The 18,153-nt window shown below is 41.6% G+C and overlaps 1 protein-coding gene across 9 annotated transcripts in view; it reads right to left on the bottom strand.

Moving 5' to 3' along the window:
• Window positions 1-12,399, bottom strand: part of SORBS2 (sorbin and SH3 domain containing 2) — a 128,058-nt gene extending 115,659 nt beyond the window's left edge. For all 9 annotated transcript variants that reach the window (XM_061585106.1, XM_061585107.1, XM_061585112.1 and 6 more), the window contains exons 1-3: window positions 12,350-12,399; window positions 7,597-7,689; window positions 4,702-4,728 (exon numbers count right to left, since the gene is read on the bottom strand). In XM_061585106.1, the coding sequence (XP_061441090.1) occupies window positions 4,702-4,728; window positions 7,597-7,689; window positions 12,350-12,359 (130 nt within the window). In that variant the 5' untranslated portion in view covers window positions 12,360-12,399. The remainder of the gene's footprint in view (window positions 1-4,701; window positions 4,729-7,596; window positions 7,690-12,349) is intronic.
• Between the last annotated feature and the right edge of the window lie 5,754 nt (window positions 12,400-18,153).

Genomic DNA, 18,153 nt, shown 5'->3' with positions numbered 1-18,153 from the left:
TGTTTAACTAAAATAAGCTTTACAGCAGTTGGAGTCAACATAATATAGATGCTGACATAAATGTGAAAGAAGTCTAAGGGATGCATGTGAGTCAGCAACAAAGGGTGCATTCATACTATTAGCAGCCATTCCACCTGGCTGCAGCAGAGGGAGATTGGGGACAGGTGTGGGCCCACTCCATCTGATCAGCTGGGACCAATTGCAATTGAAGTCTTCCTCTCCCAGAACTGTCTACCTCACTGGTCATTCCACCTGGTCACTGATGTGACTTGATGAAGAAACAGTGCCTGAATGTGCTCATTTTCCTGTTCCCTCTCCATCCTCTTCCCCCTTTTGTATCATGTCTACTAGAATGTAAGCCTGTGAGCAGACACTGTTTTTAAAATAAATAATAAATATTTGTACAGGGTCTAGAAAAAGTTAGGCACAACAACATCTTGGGAAGCCAGTAGAAGCAATGATGAGTTCCCACCTTTGCCTAGTTTTCAAGAAGGTGCTTTTTTAATATATAAAAAGGTCAGCTGGTGATTACTTTCCTTTATAACTCTCTCTTAAAGCTGCAATCCTTTACCCAATTAACCCACTGAATTCAATGGGACTTACTTCTGAGTAGATATTATAGGATTGCACTGTAAATATAATGCATCTACTAAGATATTTGCCTGGGAGGTGGGAAAACCAGGTTTCAATCACCCCTGAATCATGCAGCTTAACTAAGTGACGTTGAGCAAATCATTACCCCTCAGCCAAACCTATCCCTCAAAGTAGTAGTGTGGATAAAATGAGGCAAATTTCATGGATGGCTTTTAGCTCTTGTGAGGAAAAATAGGATATAGATCACATAATTAACACTTTAAAAAACTCAGATATTTTCAGATACTCAGATCATAAGAACATAAGAAGAGCCTGCTGGATCAGGCCAGTGGCCCATCTAGTCCAGCATCCTGTTCTCACAGTGGCCAACCAGGTGCCTGGGGAAAGCCCGCAAGCAGGACCTGAGTGCAAGAACACTCTCCCCTCCTGAGGCTTCCAGCAACTGGTTTTCAGAAACATACTGCCTCTGACTCCTTCCGTCTTTGCTCATGCTATGTACTAATTTGTCATATTTGGTCTAGTTCTTATATATATCTGCCATGAATTACTTCAGAGGTGCACCAGGCTCGTGGCCAGGCTGGAATTGCATGGAGATTCCATTTGTATGAGTCAGGTAGATGTCAAAAACAAGCCGTGTGGATTCCAGCAAAAATGGCAGCCCCATGACTCCTTCTGCTAGTAGGGTTCCCAGGTTCAGGGCCTGAGACTGATCCTGTATCTTTAGGAAAAGAGAAAGTCAGCCAAGTGCAGGTGTTCTTGCAACACTGTAATGGGAAAAACCACAAGGTGGAATTCTCCCTTCCCCCTGCACAACTTTTAAAGATACAGAAGACCTCTTGGAGGCTGGGCTTTGCTAAATCATGGAGGACCGGTGAAGTGCCAGATGACTGGAGGAGAGCTAATGTTGTCCCTATCTTCAAAAAAGGCAAAAAAGGAGGAACTGAGGAACTACAGACCAGTCAGCCTAACATCAATCCCTGGAAAAACTCTGAAGCAGATTATGAAGCAGTCAATCTGTAAGCACCTTGAAAACAATGCAGTGATTACTATGACCCAACATGGATTTATGAAAAACAAATCCTGCCAAACTAATTTTATCTCATTTTTTGATTGGGTAACCTTGTAGACTGTGGGAATGCTGTGGACATAATATACCTTGAATTCAGCAAAGCTTTTGACAAAGTGTCACATGATATTCTGATTAGCAAGCTACCTAAATGTGGGCTGGATGGAACAACTATCAGGTGGATCCACAGTTGGCTCCAGAATCGTCCTCAAAGAGTGCTTATCAATGGTTCTTTCTCAAACTGGACAGAAGTAACAAGTGGAGTACCACAGGGCTCGGTCCTGGGCCCAGTGCTCTTCAACATTTTTATTAATGACTTGAATGAGGAGGTACAGAGCATGCTTATCAAATTTGTAGATGATACAAAATTGGGGGGCATAGCTAATACCATGGAAGACAGAAACAAAATTCAAAGGGACCTTGATAGGATGGAGCATTGGGCTGAAAACAACAGAATGAAATTCAAAAGGGATAAGTGCAAAGTTCTACACTTAGGAAAAAGGAACCAAATGCACAGTTATAAGAAGGGGGATACTTGGCTCAGCAATACGACATGTGAGAAGGATCTTGGAATTGTCACTGATCACAAACTGAATACGAGCCAACAGTGTGATATGGCTGCAAAAAAGGCAAATGCTATATCAGGCTGCAGTAACAGAAGTATAGTTTCCAAATCGCGTAAAGTATTAGTTCCCCTTTATTCAGCACTGGTTAGGCCTCATCTTGAGTACTGTGTCCAGTTCTGGTGTCCACACTTCAAGAATGATGCCGACAAACTGGAACAGGTTCAGAGGAGGACAACAAGGATCATCAGGGGACTGGAAACAAAGCCCTATGAGGAGAGACTGAAAGAACTGGGCATGTTTAGCCTGGAGAAAAGAAGACTGAGGGGAGATATGATAGCACTCTTCAAGTACATGAAAGGTTGTCACATAGAGGAAGGCCGGGATCTCTTGTCGATCATCCCAGAGTGCAGGATACGGAACAATGGGCTCAAGTTGCAGGAAGCCAGATTTCGACTGGACATCAGGAAAAACTTCCTAACTGTTAGAGCCATACGACAATGGAATCAATTACCTAGAGAGGTAGTGAGCTCTCCAACACTGGAGGCATTCAAGAGGCAGCTGGACATTCATCTGTCGGGAATGCTTTGATTTGGATTCCTACATTGCGCAGGGGATTGGACTTGATGGCCTTATAGGCCCCTTCCAACTCTACTATTCTATGATTCTATGATGCATCTCTGTGGGGGGGGGAATTCCACAATTTGGGACTGCCACAGAGAATACCCTCTCCTGGGTCGCCACCGCCATGCCAAACTTTTGAGGGCAGTGGAAGTACCAAGAAGGCCCCTCTGCTGATCTTAATGCCCGATAACCTCTGTAGGGAAAGAGGTAGTCTTTCAGATATTTGGGGCCTAAGTCATTTAGGGTTTTAAACACTAGTGTGAGCACCTTGCATTCCACCTGGAAACAAACTGGCAACCAATGCAACATGGGATATATGAGTTCCAAAAGCAACTACAGCCAGAAGTGATGTGAAGTGGGGAAAACTTGCAGCACAATGACATGTCATATGTTGAGTATTCCTAGATGTTATAGGGGAACATTATGAGGCTGCTATTTTTTGTGGCAGTTCTGAGGCATTCATGATGCCTGGTCCCATCCTTGAGCAACTGATTCAATTTGGAGCAAAACAGATTTAGCTTATGTCATATTTATACTAGCATTGCACAGCTTTTATTTTTATATTTAAATCTTGTCTTTTCATGGAAACATAGGAAGCTGCTTCTGTTGAGTCAGATAATTGATCCATCTAGTTCAGTATTGTCTACATCAACTGGCAGCAGCTTTCAGACTGGAATCTTTACAGCCTTATTTGCAAACACTGACGTTTGAACCTAGGACCTTTTGCATGCAAAGCTTGTGCTCTATTACTGAGCTATGGTTTGGAGGTAAGAGTGAAGTGTGCCTTAGTTATCAGATGTTTGGAAAACAGTGACTTAGAGAGAGGAAGAAATATATAGAGAGGAGACCCAAAGGATGAATATACAGCTCCCTTTAGAGAGATGGGAAAAGTCCCTAACTCTAGAAACAATGAAACTATCCAAAAGATTATCCAGGGACAGGGCGGCACCAGCCTGCCCTGGGCCCTGGCACCTGCACACATGCATGCCCCACCTCCCTACCAGGCAGGTGGAGGAACGGGAGGTTGGTTGGGCGGGAGGTTGGGCGAGCGAGTGGGTGGGGGGCAGGGGGAGGGTGGGCGAGCGAGCAAGCTGAGCAGGTGGGGGGAGGGAGGCTGAGCGGGTGGGGGGAGGGAGGCTGAGTGGGTGAGCAGGTGGGCAGGCAGCTCCCTCCCTGTGATCGCCACGGAAGGGGAGCGCTATTCCCCCACCATAATGTGGAGCTCTTCAGGGGCCTCTGTGGGCCGCAGGGCCCTCGGCCAGGGCCCCACCTGACTGCCCTTTGGAGCCAACCCTGTCCAGGGAAATTGTAGAATCTCTATGCCTGCAATGTTTTAAGAGGAGATCTTAAGGTGCCACTGGAGATAAGCATGGATAATTTTACAGACTGTAACCTTACACCAGAAATAACAGGTTATTACTATACTGCTGGATGAGGTATAATTTGGATCAGCTTGCAGTTAACAAGGGACTCACTGGTCCTCTTAGCTTACAATAAAGCTGCTACACTGATAAGTCTAATTTCCTCTCTTTTCCTTCAACTTCCTAATTGAAAAAGATAGCAAGCACTTTCTGTTCTAAATTACATAGACATGTTGGTATGCAACGTAGAGTCTTTTGTGGTGAGTGGTCTGGATTTAAGCAAGCCACTAAGAGCAGAGCAAAAATTGAGCTATTGTCCATTAAATAAAAGTCAGCAAAATGTAATGGAAAGCCTTTCACATGGACAAAAAGTCTCTAGTTCAAGATTTAGAGACATTAAAATTAGTAAGGTTTGTAAAAATAAACATATGCCTTTTTCATTCCACTCACCAGCAATATTATTATATTTAGCCTCAAAGAAAATTGTATTTACCTGAATCTGGTGATTGAGAATCAAGTCCTAAAAAAAACAAATAAAAGTTAGTATGTGGGAAATACTGCTAGCATTCATACTATGCACTTATATCTGTGAGACATGGGGTAATTCACTTATCACAAATTATTGGCACTCACACTTTAATGGTTCTACTACTCCAGCATATGTAACCAAGGATCTTTCTTCTAAAATAGACTCTATTCTTAAGCATATTTAACTTGGAACTAAGCACTACTGAACTTTGAAGTAAATTCTACTAAGTAGATATGCACAACATCAGGTTGGGTAGCTCATTAGGCTTTATCTGCTTAGCCAAAGCTCCTTCTAACTTTCATTATGTAACGTGGCCCAAAACAAGAGTGAGCAAGCCAAATACAACAGCACTCTTGCTCCAATTTCACACTGGCTCTGTTTGGATGCAACACTAAACCATAGTTCAGCACTGCAGGAATGACCCACAGAGTCATGTCCTCTTTCCACTCTGGTCAGGACATAATTACAACAATGCCTCCTTAAGATAGTGTAAACTATGCTTTATTAACAAGCTAGGATCATACACATATGAACGGACCAGAAGAATTTGGCTTATATGTACTTGCCAGGTTAGCTTGTGTTCTTAATTATTTCTTTTAAGAGATAGTAAATAGTAAAACTATTCAAATCTCAAGGCAATAAACTAAATGTATTTGGGATAATTTAGTGGAAAACATCCTGAGGTTGCTTCTACTGTCAGCAACACTGCCTGTGACCTTATCAATAGACCTCTGCCATGGTGTCTTTTCGCATAGAATTTGATTGAAAACCCTGCTCCATCATTAGTCTTTGATTAATTATCACAGACTAGTAGAGTTGAAAAGAGCCTAGAGGCCATCAAGTCCAACCCCCTGCTCAATGCAGGAATCCAAGTTAAAGCATACCCGACAGGTGGCTGTCCAGCTGCCTGCTGAATGACTTCAGTTTTGGAAAGCCCACCATCTCCCTAGGTACTGCTCTAACAGTTAGAAAGTTTTTCCTGACCCAAAATCTAGCTTCTTGTAATTTGAGCCCATTATTCCATGTCCTGCACTCTGGGATGATCGAGAAGATATCCTGGCTTTCCACTGTGTGGCAACCTTTCAAGTACTTGAGGAGAGTTATATCTCCCCACAGTCTTTTCTTCTGAAGGCTGAATATGCTCAGTTCTTTCAGTCTCTTATCAAAGGGCATTGTTTCCAGTTACCAGTTCATCCTTGTTGCCCTCCTCTGGACCTATTCCAGCTTGTGCAATTATGCACAAGTGTGTTTTAAATGCAATACAAATAATTTTGTAGACAATTTTAGAGGAACCACTCTATGAAGTTAATATCTAAAGCAGAAAATGCCAATTGTTGTAGATTGAAAAGAGCATACTTCCATGAGGCAGAAACAGATTTACCCCCTTTACAAATTTCCTGTTGCCTTCTTAGAAAAGAGTTATAAAATATGCATTAATTAACTGAAATTTCACTTCCCTTCTGCTACCTATTCACAAATCTAGAGACTGGAACACAGGTAGATCAATGCTTATGGCTCCACTAACTCCTACTTTCTGAAGACTTCAGTGGTACTGTAGTTCTTCTGTATTTTGTTTTATAACTGCTTTATTAGATATAAATTAAACAATGCTATTCTTCCTTTTCAAGCTATAAAAGCTATTGGAATTGAATATAAAAATATAACAAAGGCTTTTCTTAAGAGTTATCTTAAATGTAAAGTTAACAATACAAACATAGCTAGAAATTTATTGAGATCCGTTTCTGTTAATGGATATTTGTCTAGGTATGATAGATTATCTCATATAATTAATTTGTATATAATGAATGACCTGAACAGGGTAACAATAGTTGTCATCTAAACATACTTTCTTCACTTCCTTGGGCTTTCTTCAAAAAGCTGCTTTTAAGCATTTATGACAAAATGGCCAAAAATCATTAAGACAGACATAGGTCCTATCACTTTGATATTGTAAGCATTTAAAAACAGAGAGCTGCACTGACTTAGCAAAACCTAACTCATGAGGAACTTTAATGGCCAAACTCATTAATTTCTGAAACCCCTTTTCCCCCTAAAAGCAAAGGGAAGACTTTTCAAACCAACATTCTAAAGTGTACTCAGAATATTGTAAATGCTACATTGCTTCCAATTTGTTGATGATGCACGAAAACATCTTCCAATAAAAATTTAGCCGAGTGTTCATATATCTTGTGATTAACTCACTGGCATTATGGGACACTTGCACTGCTGTTTTATAGAGAAGATTGTAGTGCTCTCCCCACCCCAAGGGATTTCAACCAGTTTATTTCTAGCCGGGCAACCACAGTGAGAAAATAAAACAAACTAAACAGTATCGTCATCTTAGTCTTACTTAATATTGCTGTGTCGTTGTTCATATACTACCAATGGCATCCATGCATATGGAGGAGTGGATGCATGTCCCATACCTCCCTCTGCACTTTACAGAACATGTGAGCCGGAGCGCGGGCTCAAATGATTTCCCTCCCTCAAAAGGGGAGGGGAGAAACCACAAAAACCCATGGATTTCAGTAAGAATTGGTTGGATACCTCCAAAAAGCTAGTATTTCACATAGCTGCGGCATGGAAAATAAGTTCTGGGGCTGAACCCAGATAAGCCGTGGTTCAGCTTAAGACATGTGTGCTTCCAGTTTAGTTCTCAATGACACAACCTAAAATGTGGAGGAGGCTCCCACATGGACACAGCCTAAGATTATGTCGTGAGAACACATACATTTCATAACAACAGTTGTGCGGGTCAGCATTCACATTCATCACTAACCATGATATTCGGCTCTAACACTGAATGAAACACAACACAATGGCATTGAAGTGTGGCACTCCATGCTGAAGAGTTAATACCTGCTGTCAAAAGGTTTGGAGAACTCTGAACTCTCTTCACGGCTGTTAATTTGACAGACATGGCAGCACGTTTGTGAGCACACCCACCACTATCTGAAAGCACAAAATGACACAGGCACAGGCCCACAACACAGAGAGAGCAAGCACATGCAACATAAGTCAAGTGGAGTTAAGTGAGCTTTGCAAATGTGGACATAGAACTCATGCAGTTAGAAATTGCTGTTGATCCTTTGGGATTTGTACATACATACCAAAGGGCTGGGGAAGCTGTTGTTAATTAATACTGCCATTCCAATGAATAGACGACCCAAGAGAAATTTATCATGTGTTTTCCAGTATTGAAAAGACCACTTGTGTGCACCTAACTCACCACAAAAAGACTAAAATGGAAGATTAAAATGGACACAACATTACCTTTTGAACAAATGGCACTGTAAGGAATGCACTGCAAGGCCCTCGAGGCCTGAATCATAAAGCAGGCTCAGGAGCTGTTGTGTGGCCATTCATGGAATACTTTGATAGTTTTCCAAAATGGTTGTTTTCCCCCTATCCATGACAGGAGTTATCTAGTCAAAAAATAATTTAAAAAGTGTTGCTAAAGACTCCCCTGCTTCTAAGCATCTTCCAGATAAGCTACAAAGATAAATGAAAACATTTACAGTTCATTTAGAGGTGGTGGTGAGAATCCAAACCCCCAACCTTTGGAGGGAGCCCAATACTTCATTTTTAATGTTGAATAGCTCTTTATATCTTCCCTCTCACAACTATGCTTATGCGCTGGTCAGATAGCGGAGAACAGAAAGCTCTCCGTTTTGTTCCCTGAAATACAGGGGATATCATGAACTGCAAAGCTGTCTGCGGGTGCCTTTGACAAGAGTGCAGGCAGTGGCTCTCTCTCCAAGGAATTTACATTGCTGAAGCAGACAGCCCTGGGTAAATTTGCCTCCATGGTTGGGCTGGAAAGCAGAATATAGCTGAAGGGATAGCAGAGCAAGAAAACTTAATAATCCTTGGGGTGCACTAGACCCACTAAAAGTCCCATTTGAGCTATTTCTAGCTGCTCAATTGGGTGTCTTTAGTGTACACCACTTTATATAGTCCATTCTTCGTGAAGGAATGAAGTCAGCATCATATGTCAAACCACTCTTAAAATTGCCAGTTCAGGGAATGAATGTTGTTTGTATACATCAGGGCAAGGACTATCTCTTGTGAGACCACATTTAAAATCAAATCTGCAACTATTAGAAATGTAATGTTAGTACCTTAAACATTTGGCTGCCATCCTTCCCACACACTACATGACACAATTTCTCATTGCATCATTATATGAAGTTCAAGAGTCAGTCTACTCAATCCTAATTCTATTAAAGGACAAAGAAACTGTATAAAAATGCATGTCTAGTGAAGCTGAAGGAAAGCCCAGCTTCAGTGATCACAAGTTCTCTGCTGTAGCAAACTGAAGGTTCTACAGCACCAAGAGCAGATAGATAACTTTTAAGAGGACAGAATCTAGGCAAATTGTTTAATCTAGATGGTCAGTGCATGAAATAATGGGGTTCGTATTAAAAGTAAATGGAATTTGGACCAGTGATGGTGGCAAAGGGAAGCCCTTAGAGTGTATGCTATCATAAGTTTAGCAAATGCTCTTCAAAACGGTATGTGGCCTTGCTTTGCCCACTGCTATCCTACAGAAATGTATCAGATAAATTGCAAGAAGTTCACATCATGATGATTTAACATTAACAAAGTTAAGCCTCGTAGGTTTTTGCAGCCTCTAAGGACTGAGCATGCATTTACTGTGGCTTGTATTTATGTCTTCCATTTATTATAAACAGTTGGCTTCTTTAATCATTTTAAATTAGATGCATTTATCATGCATATTATTCTTGTACATTCCTGCCTAAAATATTTATGGGAGGACACTAAGGATCCATTTTAGCAAATTAACTTTGACCCATTCATTATCCTTCTGTGGAAAAGGCAGTGAATCTGCATTTTGCCTGAAGTCCTACCACCAGGGGTATAGTTGTCCAGGGTCTCAGGGAGTCTTAGACCCCTTACTTTTTTGGCAGCAGGATCCCTATGTCTCCAGCATTCTATGAGCCAAGCAGCATGAAAGGGGAGTATGTTAGCCACTGAAAAGAGTATGCTAGCATGCTTCCTTGTCCTTTCCTGCTGATTGGAGCCAATCAAAGTGAAAAAAGGAGAGTTAGCAATTGAGAAGACTCTTTTCAGTAGCTAACACTCTCTTCTTTCATGCTTATTGGCTCCTACAGGCATCTGTTGTGGGAGAAGGCATTAACAAGGATCTCATTCTCAACCCAGCAGCAAAAAGGGGGGGCATGGCTGGGACTATCATGTGCGGACCCTGCATTTCTGAATTTGCCACTACATTACTGCCTACCACTATATAAATTCTTTGAAATTTCATCTTCTTAGAATGCACCAGGATTTATGCACAGCTTCATCTATGACCCACTTTTAGCTTAATTGCTTGGATTTAAGCTAATTTTGGTTGCAATACTAACACCACTTACCTGGGACTAAGCCCCAATGAATTCAATAGGACATCTCTAGGTAGACAAGGCTAGGATTGTACTGTTAGTCACACTGAAGTTAGAGGCATCCAATTAGAGTTGCACCAGTAATACAAGGTATCAATCAATGAAATGGGGAGGTAGGTAGGCAATTTTCTGTGATTCTTCCTTCCCCCTGCAATCCCCTTGCACCTCCCAAAATCTCTGGAGTACTTTGGGGGGCAGCAGATTGTAAGCGAGAGGAAAAAATGCTGAAACATTACCTCCCTTTCCATTCTACAGATGGATGCTTTCCATCTGTAGAGCAACACCAAATGGATCCAACCCACTATTTCTGTTTACCTCTAGTAAGAATATTCTTTTTAGATAGTAGATAGATGTGGCATCTCTCGCAAAATACTGTAGCAGAAGTAGCATCCTAGACATTTCTATAAACTCCTAAAATCTCTATAGGCTTTTGGTTCTACTGAGTGGGAGAGGCAGGCAACACATGAGTTCTGTTTTACTGAAACCAAAGCACTAAGATGCTTCTCTTTGAATTAATTCTGGAGAGGGTGCATGGGTGAAAAGATAAATAAAACTTTGTTAAAAGCAAGCTTTCTGCATTTGCACCACACTTTGTATGGGACTTCCCCCCCCCCAACTTTTTTTAACCTGCATTAGGCAGGCACAATATATTGTTATAGGATTGGGGGGAGCTGGCATCGATGACGTATTTAGGTCTCCTGTATCTGGAAGTTGGGATCTGCAGTGGAAGAAACCTGCTCTACTGGTCATACTAGTTTCCTTTGTTAAGCTAACAATGCCGGCCAAGTTTGTTTGTTTGCCAAACACGTGGCTCCATTAACATGTGCAAGGAATTGGCTAAGAGAAGATCTGTAGCCACAGTAATGAGGGCATCCCTCCCTTCTCACCTGGTGGGGCCAGAAAGTGGACAACGTGTCAGTGTGAGTCAGGTGAAGCTGGAAAGACACACAGAGAGGCTTGCTCTAGGTGCAGAATCCCAAGTCATGGCTTTGGAGTGCCTCCATGGAAACTTGATGGGGAGGCAAGATCTGTTGGACTGTTAATACTGTGAGCCCCTCCATCTTACACTCAGATTATATATATGTGTAAATAGAATCACATATTCTAAAGACACCACAGTCTCCAGTGAACTTCGTTCCAAGGAAACCAAATCCTGAGTAAGCACAGAAACTCCTGGAAGTCTCGAACTGCTCAGAGATTGAGGTACGTGCAACCATATTTTGAGATGTAAAATACTTTCATTAGCTTGAAAGGAGAGTGCTGGTGAGAATTTGGTTTGCTTTCACAGAACCCTTCCTCTGATGGCCCTCCAGAAATGGCTGAACTATAACTCCCATCATGCTGGCGAAGCAACATCTGGAGGGCACCATATTGGTTATCCCTGTCCGAGAGGCAACTGCATGGCCTCATCAATATGTACCTTCCAGCACCTGGTGAAGACCTGGCTCTATAAAAAGTGTCTTTTGGGGGTTGTTTGACTGATAATCTGTTCTCTATGATGATTCTATTATTTTATCATGCTCTTTGATATTGTCTTGATTATTTGTACCACTCTGTTGTTAGCTGCTTTGAGCTCCTTAGTGAAAGAAAAGCAGAATATAACACTTTTAACATAAATAAATATGGTCCTCAAAAGGGGATCTCTGGTTATTGCTGGCTACCATATTTATAGACCCATGATGCTTTTTACACATATTTTTTAAACATGTTCATTTTAATATGAGCATTAAAATACTGCAATAAACATAGGAATGTTAAGCAAAGTAGGACTATAGTCCTATACACACTCACCTAAAAGTAAATCCCACTGAATTCAATGAGATTTACTTCTGAGTAGATGTGTATAGGAGTGTAAGCCTGTAAGCCACGACAGAATCATTTTAGAATAAAACAGCATACCATAAACACAAGTGTCTTGATTTATGCCATTGTGTTAGACTATGTATATGTGCATTGCGCCTCAATATATTTTACTTAATAAATTGAAATGGAACACACATACGCATGTATAAATGTGTATATTTATACATAGCAACACATCTAGATATACACAGATACCTCACCTACATATATTTTAAAGATATATTATTTGAAGCAATTTAAGACAGTTTTACTTGCATATGAACAATTTACTTAACAAAACAAGCAAAACAAATCATATTCCCTGTCCCACTATACAAATTGCATACCTGTATTCATTTTGACTCTGGAGGATTTGCTATTGAAGTCTTCAGTTTTCCTATAGAAAACAAAAACAATCTATTTATCACAAGGCAATGGTATGGGGCAGAAAGTGTTATGGTGGTGGTAGAGAAAGAGGAGATGCTGGTATATATACATCACATTAATATTTGCTGTATTTGGGAGTAAGTTTTAATTATGTGGACATAAGCATCATTTGTGCTTCCATACAAACTAATTGCATCTGCAGCTCTGTTGGATCAGAACTGTATTTTCATGTGATCATGATAATAATAATTTATTACCTGCCCTTCACCCTTAGGTCTCAGGGAGGACTACAACAGTTTAAAATAACAAATATTATGCATTGTTTACAAACATTTGCTTGAGACTGCAGCGGATATTCCCTGTGGACTGCAATCCTAAACATACTTACTAGGGAGCAAGTCCCACTGAACACAGTGGGATATTTCTAAGAGTGCACAGAATGGCATTGTATATGTCTAAATTCACACTTGCAAAATTATCCTTAGCTTAAAGAAATGTAATTAATTTATTATCATTGTTTTTATATCCAGCCCTTCCTCCAATATGGAGCACAGGGCCACATAACATAAATTAAAACCATCCAACTTCATATGTATGAAATAAAGCCTATACAGTTTCGATAAAATAAATAATGGCAGTGATAACCCGCATAGGCGCACATTCCAAACAGTATAGATTTTCATGATCCAAATGGGGAGACCAAGAGAAACATCTCCAGCTTATGGTTAAACATATCAACTGTGGGGGCAGATGTGATGCTCCCCAGGACGGAGTTCCACATCTGGGGTGTCCCACCAGGAAGGCTCCTTCTTGTGTTACCACCCTCCTGGCTTCTGCTGTGGCTGGGACAACAAGCAGGACCTCTCCCACTCATGCAGTCCCCTACCAGGTGATTGTGTTGAGGGAAAAATGAGAAAAAACAGAAGCTGTTCTGTACTTTTGTAAAGGGCACCATAAGTGGGGTTTTACAAGGTGTACTTTCTGTTTCAAGTGCTCATGTTGCATTCTGAATGTGGTTAGTCTGGAGCAGTCCTTTCTATTGGCATTGTAAAAATTCCTGCTGCTGAAGGAATTGATTCAATGCAGTAGAAATCACTGAGTCCAAGGAATGCTGAATCAGGCCCTAAACGAGCCTGCCAGATGCTTAACATGCACTGAAAGCAAATTATAAATACATTAATCCAGGAAGCTGGAAGAGTTTCAGCGTCTGTGGTATTCTGTTTGGGGGCTCGATGCTCCATGGCATTCAGAACACAAATACACAAACAAACAGGAAACAAGACATGAAATAGCAACAAAAAAGGACGTGATGCTATTTTAAGGCTGATAAAACTATTGATAATAATGAGTGTGTTTATTGTCTTTAGTGTTGAAGTAGGCAATACCACATCAGAAATGCAGGTAGATGCATCGTATTTGAAAGCAGCACATTGCCAATGGGTTATCTCAGCCTACTGGCATCCAGGCACTTTGGGAAAAACTCTTATATATGCCCACTGGACTGTTTTAATCTGTAGAATTGGCACCTTTACAAGTGCCACATAATGTCCTGCACTTGGAAGGAACTAATCCTTCAGTGTGACAGTACTCACACTTTGGACTAGAGATGTAAGGTCTGAGAAAATTAGGGGAAATTTTTTTCCTTTCCCTTAAAAAACCCCCAGAAAAAAACTGGGTAAAAATGTTTTTTTCCTCAATTCTCCCACCCCCCGTTTTTTTCCTAGACCCTCACATCTCTATCTGGAACTTCCTGCTCATTGATATTAGGCAGGTGCCTTCGCTGTACCATTTTTGGCACCTGCTAAACATTTTTTTTTGTTCAAGCAAGCCTACCCAAACATGTAAATTTAAAATGTATTTTAACATGTAATACAATTCTGTATATTTTAAAAACCACTGATTTTATTTACATTTTGAAAAAATTATAATTCACATTTTTCTTAGAAAATCTGATTTTATCAATCATTTTAATTTATGTTTTGTGTAAATTGCTTAGAGGTTTTGATGACAAAGGGGTATATATAATTTCTATTAAATATTTTTTTAAATGAATAAGAAGAAATAAGCAGTCTGTTCTAGAAACCTGTAAATCTACACAATGTTAACTAAATTTAAAAGGGATTCTGGTGGCAAACTCCTTGGGTTGTCACTCTGTAAAATGGACACTCGGCACAGCCCTTTGAATCTCTTCCTAATGTAGGATAAAAGGAAGGTATGGATCATTCTGCCATGACCCTGTTGACTGCCCCCTTCTGCACCAGCGTTTTTGCACCTACAGAACAGAAAACTGCAAGTGACAACAGATGAGGGGAGAGGGAGATGGCAAATCTACAAAGAGAAGAGAAGAGCAGCAGCAGACTTGAATCTTGCTCTGAGTTACAGGAGATTTGTGCTGAGCTCTACTTCCTTCTGACATATAGGGCTGCACCATTAACAGACCACTTCTGGTGTTCAGTTTGCAAGATGATGGCAACTCCATGACTTCTACTGAGATGAAGACTCTCTAAGCCACTCTCCAGCCTTCTGGAGATCCCAGGTGTAATGAAGGTCCAGGACTCCAGCAGCAGCGCTAATGAGAAAGCAGTGCAGTGAGAGCTGGAGGGCAGCGGAGAGAGCTGCACAATCCATAGTGCTCCTTTCCCATCACCACCTCCTTCCTCAATCCTCTGCTGTGGAGAGAGACATGGTGCTGTCCCTTCCCTCCAATCCAGGTTCCCCTTTTACTCAGCCACTCTCTAAACAACACTCTAGACCAGTGGTTCCCAACCTGGGGGCCGGGACCCCCAGGGGGCCCGCAAAGTAATTCAGAGGGGGCCATGAACAGTAAAGAAATGAATTATTTATTAATTTTTTTTAAACGAGAGGGGAGGCCTTTTGCTGAAGTGCCAGAGCGTCTTTCAGGAGCACTAAGGGCAGGCATCTGCCTATAAAATACATGGCAGATGCCAAAGGAGGCTGAGGGTGGAGCTACCAGGAAGAAGAGGGGATTACTATCACTGATTCCCATCTCCTTGCACTGCCGCTACTGGCAACGCCCTTGCTTAGAATGAGAGGAGAGGGCTTTTTGTGAAGCAAAAAAAAGCAAGCCTGCAAAGAAAGGCTGCTTTCTCCCTTCCTTCCTGGCAGCCAGCCTCCCTCCCTGGAGGGAGGAGGTCACAATTTTTTTTCAGCTTATAAAGGGGGTCCCGTGCTCATAAAGGTTGGGAACCACTGCTCTAGACATCCTTTTGATTATGCATTCATGATGATTTGTACTCATGAAGCAATCGGACCGGTCACACGTGATCCCACTTCCAATACTGCAAATGTTTTGAGACAGTCACACTAATTCATTTCCAACCGGTGCATATAATGTACTTTCACTTTTCTGCTTAAATCCTGTAACTTCTTGTGCCACAAACGTTCTGGTTTATTTTTGCTCAGTTTGTTATGGTATAGTAGCTCCAGCCAGCAATAATGTGGTAGCATTGGGGAAGCACTGCAGAACAAACTAAAGCAGAATAAATCTACCACTAATATTCTATTGTATTAATAATACAATAATAATAATAATAATATTCTATTAAGCATTGCAAAACCAAACTAAAGCAGAATTAATCTACCACTATAAACTATTATTATATCAAGAACACGCTGCAGAATATACCTGCAATAAAATGCCAGTCTGGCAGGGCCCCTGGTCTTCTGCAGTGACACTCATGCAAGAAATGATGGCTTTAAAAATAAAATCAGATTGTCTAATAAAAAAAAACCAGAAAAAAGCCAAGAAAAATACTGTCCCCAACTTAAGAACAAGTCCAATCTCCTTAATCATATTGGGAGAAAAATAGCTCCCTTCAATAGAAAACTTTTAGGTCAGACCAAGGCGAGTAATAAGAAAAGGACAATTGTAAGAATTTAAGGAATGGCTAATAAACTCCCTTGACATTCTATTTAGAGAAAAAGGAGCCTCAAATTAGCCTGTCAAAATTCTCCACCAATGATTCAAAGATTAAAATGAGAGTCCAGTCTGTTTTGTTCTGTTTCAATAAGCTGTCTTTCATTGTAACGCTGGTTTCCTTAACAGTCACAAATTATTCCTGAAAACATCAGATTCCTGGAGTGTTTCCTTGCTGCTACAGGAGACAGCATTTTAAAATGTTCTCTTGGTGGGAAACTGAACAAATGGTAGCACCATGAAAAGAGTCTATAAAACGCAAAGTTACACACCAAGCTTTAGCAAAGACACACTAAGTACAGAACTCTTTGTACAGGAGGAGGTCAACATGATTTTTACTCAGAACTTTGATTTGTTTACATAAACTGTACTTAGCCCAGGTGAAGTTATATACATTTTTGCCAAGTGGCATTATAATGCAAAAATGTATAGTGGAAGGAGTGTCATGCTCTACTGTAATGATGATACTGGCCAAAGATAAACCACTGTGGATGTGGCTAGGGTGTTCCATTAAGCCCCACCATTTGCACCAGCCAGGGTGGAAGGTAAAAAGTGTGTGTGGGGCAGAACGCCCCTTTGCTACACCAGCTCCCAGGCTGGTGCAGCAAAGAGGCCTGCATCAGGCCAGCTGCCATCATATGATGGCAGAAGGGCTGGCCCAGGATATAATGGATCCTCTGCTAGCCCAGCCCTGCTCCTAGAACACCCTGTTTGGGGGGTTTCCGCTGGCAGTAACTTCCACCCTCCCACCCTGCATTTGGGTAGGCATGTTGGGAGCTCTTTGCTGGCAGAGATAGGGCTGTCCTGCTAGCAGGTGCCACAAGATCTGGGCAGGGCTGGATAGAGAGATACCTCTGCCTCATCCAAAGCCACTTCAGCACAGCAGATTGGGAGTTTGGATTTATTTATTTATTTATTTATTTTATTAAATTTATATACCGCCCCATAGCCGAAGCTCTCTGGGCGGTTCACAACAGTCATACATCAAATACAATGAACCACATATTTAGACAATTTAAAAAATCTTTAAAATTTTTAAATTCTTAAAAAGTTAAAAACAATTTTAACACATACTAAAATGCCTGGGAGGAGAGTCTTAACCTGGCGCCGAAAAGATAATAATGTTGGCGCCAGGCGTTCCTCATCAGGAAGACCGTTCCACAATTCGGGGGCCACCACTGAGAAGGCCCTTTTTCTTGTTGATACCCTCCGAGCTTCCCTATGAGTAGGGACCCGGAGGAGGGTCTTCAATGTTGAGCGTAGTGTACGGGTTGGTTCATATCGGGAGAGGCGTTCCATCAAGTATTGTGGTCCCGAGCTGTATAAGGCTTTACAGGTTAACACCAGCACTTTGAACCGGGTCCGGAAACATATAGGCAGCCAATGCAAGCGGGCCAGAATCGGTGTTCGGACCGCCGGGTCCCTGTTATCAATCTGGCCGCTGCATTTTGCATGAGCTGCAGTTTCCGAACCGTCTTCAAATGCAGCCCCACATAGAGCGCATTGCAGTAATCTAATTTAGAGGTTACCAGAGCATGAACAACTGAAGCGAGGTTCCCTCTGTCCAGATAGGGACGTAGCTGGGCCACCATCCGAAGTTGGTAAAAAGCACTCCATGCCACCGAGGCTACCTGTGCCTCGAGGGACAGGGATGGTTCTAAAAGAACTCCCAAGCTACGAACCTGCTCCTTCAGGGGGAGTGCAACCCCATCCAGAACAGGTCGAACATCCGCCATCCGGTCAGGAGAACCACCCACTAACAGCATCTCAGTCTTGTCTGGATTGAGCCTCAGTTTGTTAGCTCTCATCCAGTCCATTGTCGCAGCC

This window comes from Rhineura floridana, chromosome 9 (genome assembly GCF_030035675.1).
Source record: "Rhineura floridana isolate rRhiFlo1 chromosome 9, rRhiFlo1.hap2, whole genome shotgun sequence".
NCBI classification, from domain to species: Eukaryota; Metazoa; Chordata; class Lepidosauria; order Squamata; family Rhineuridae; genus Rhineura; species Rhineura floridana.
This window is presented reverse-complemented; position numbering and strand designations above follow the sequence as displayed.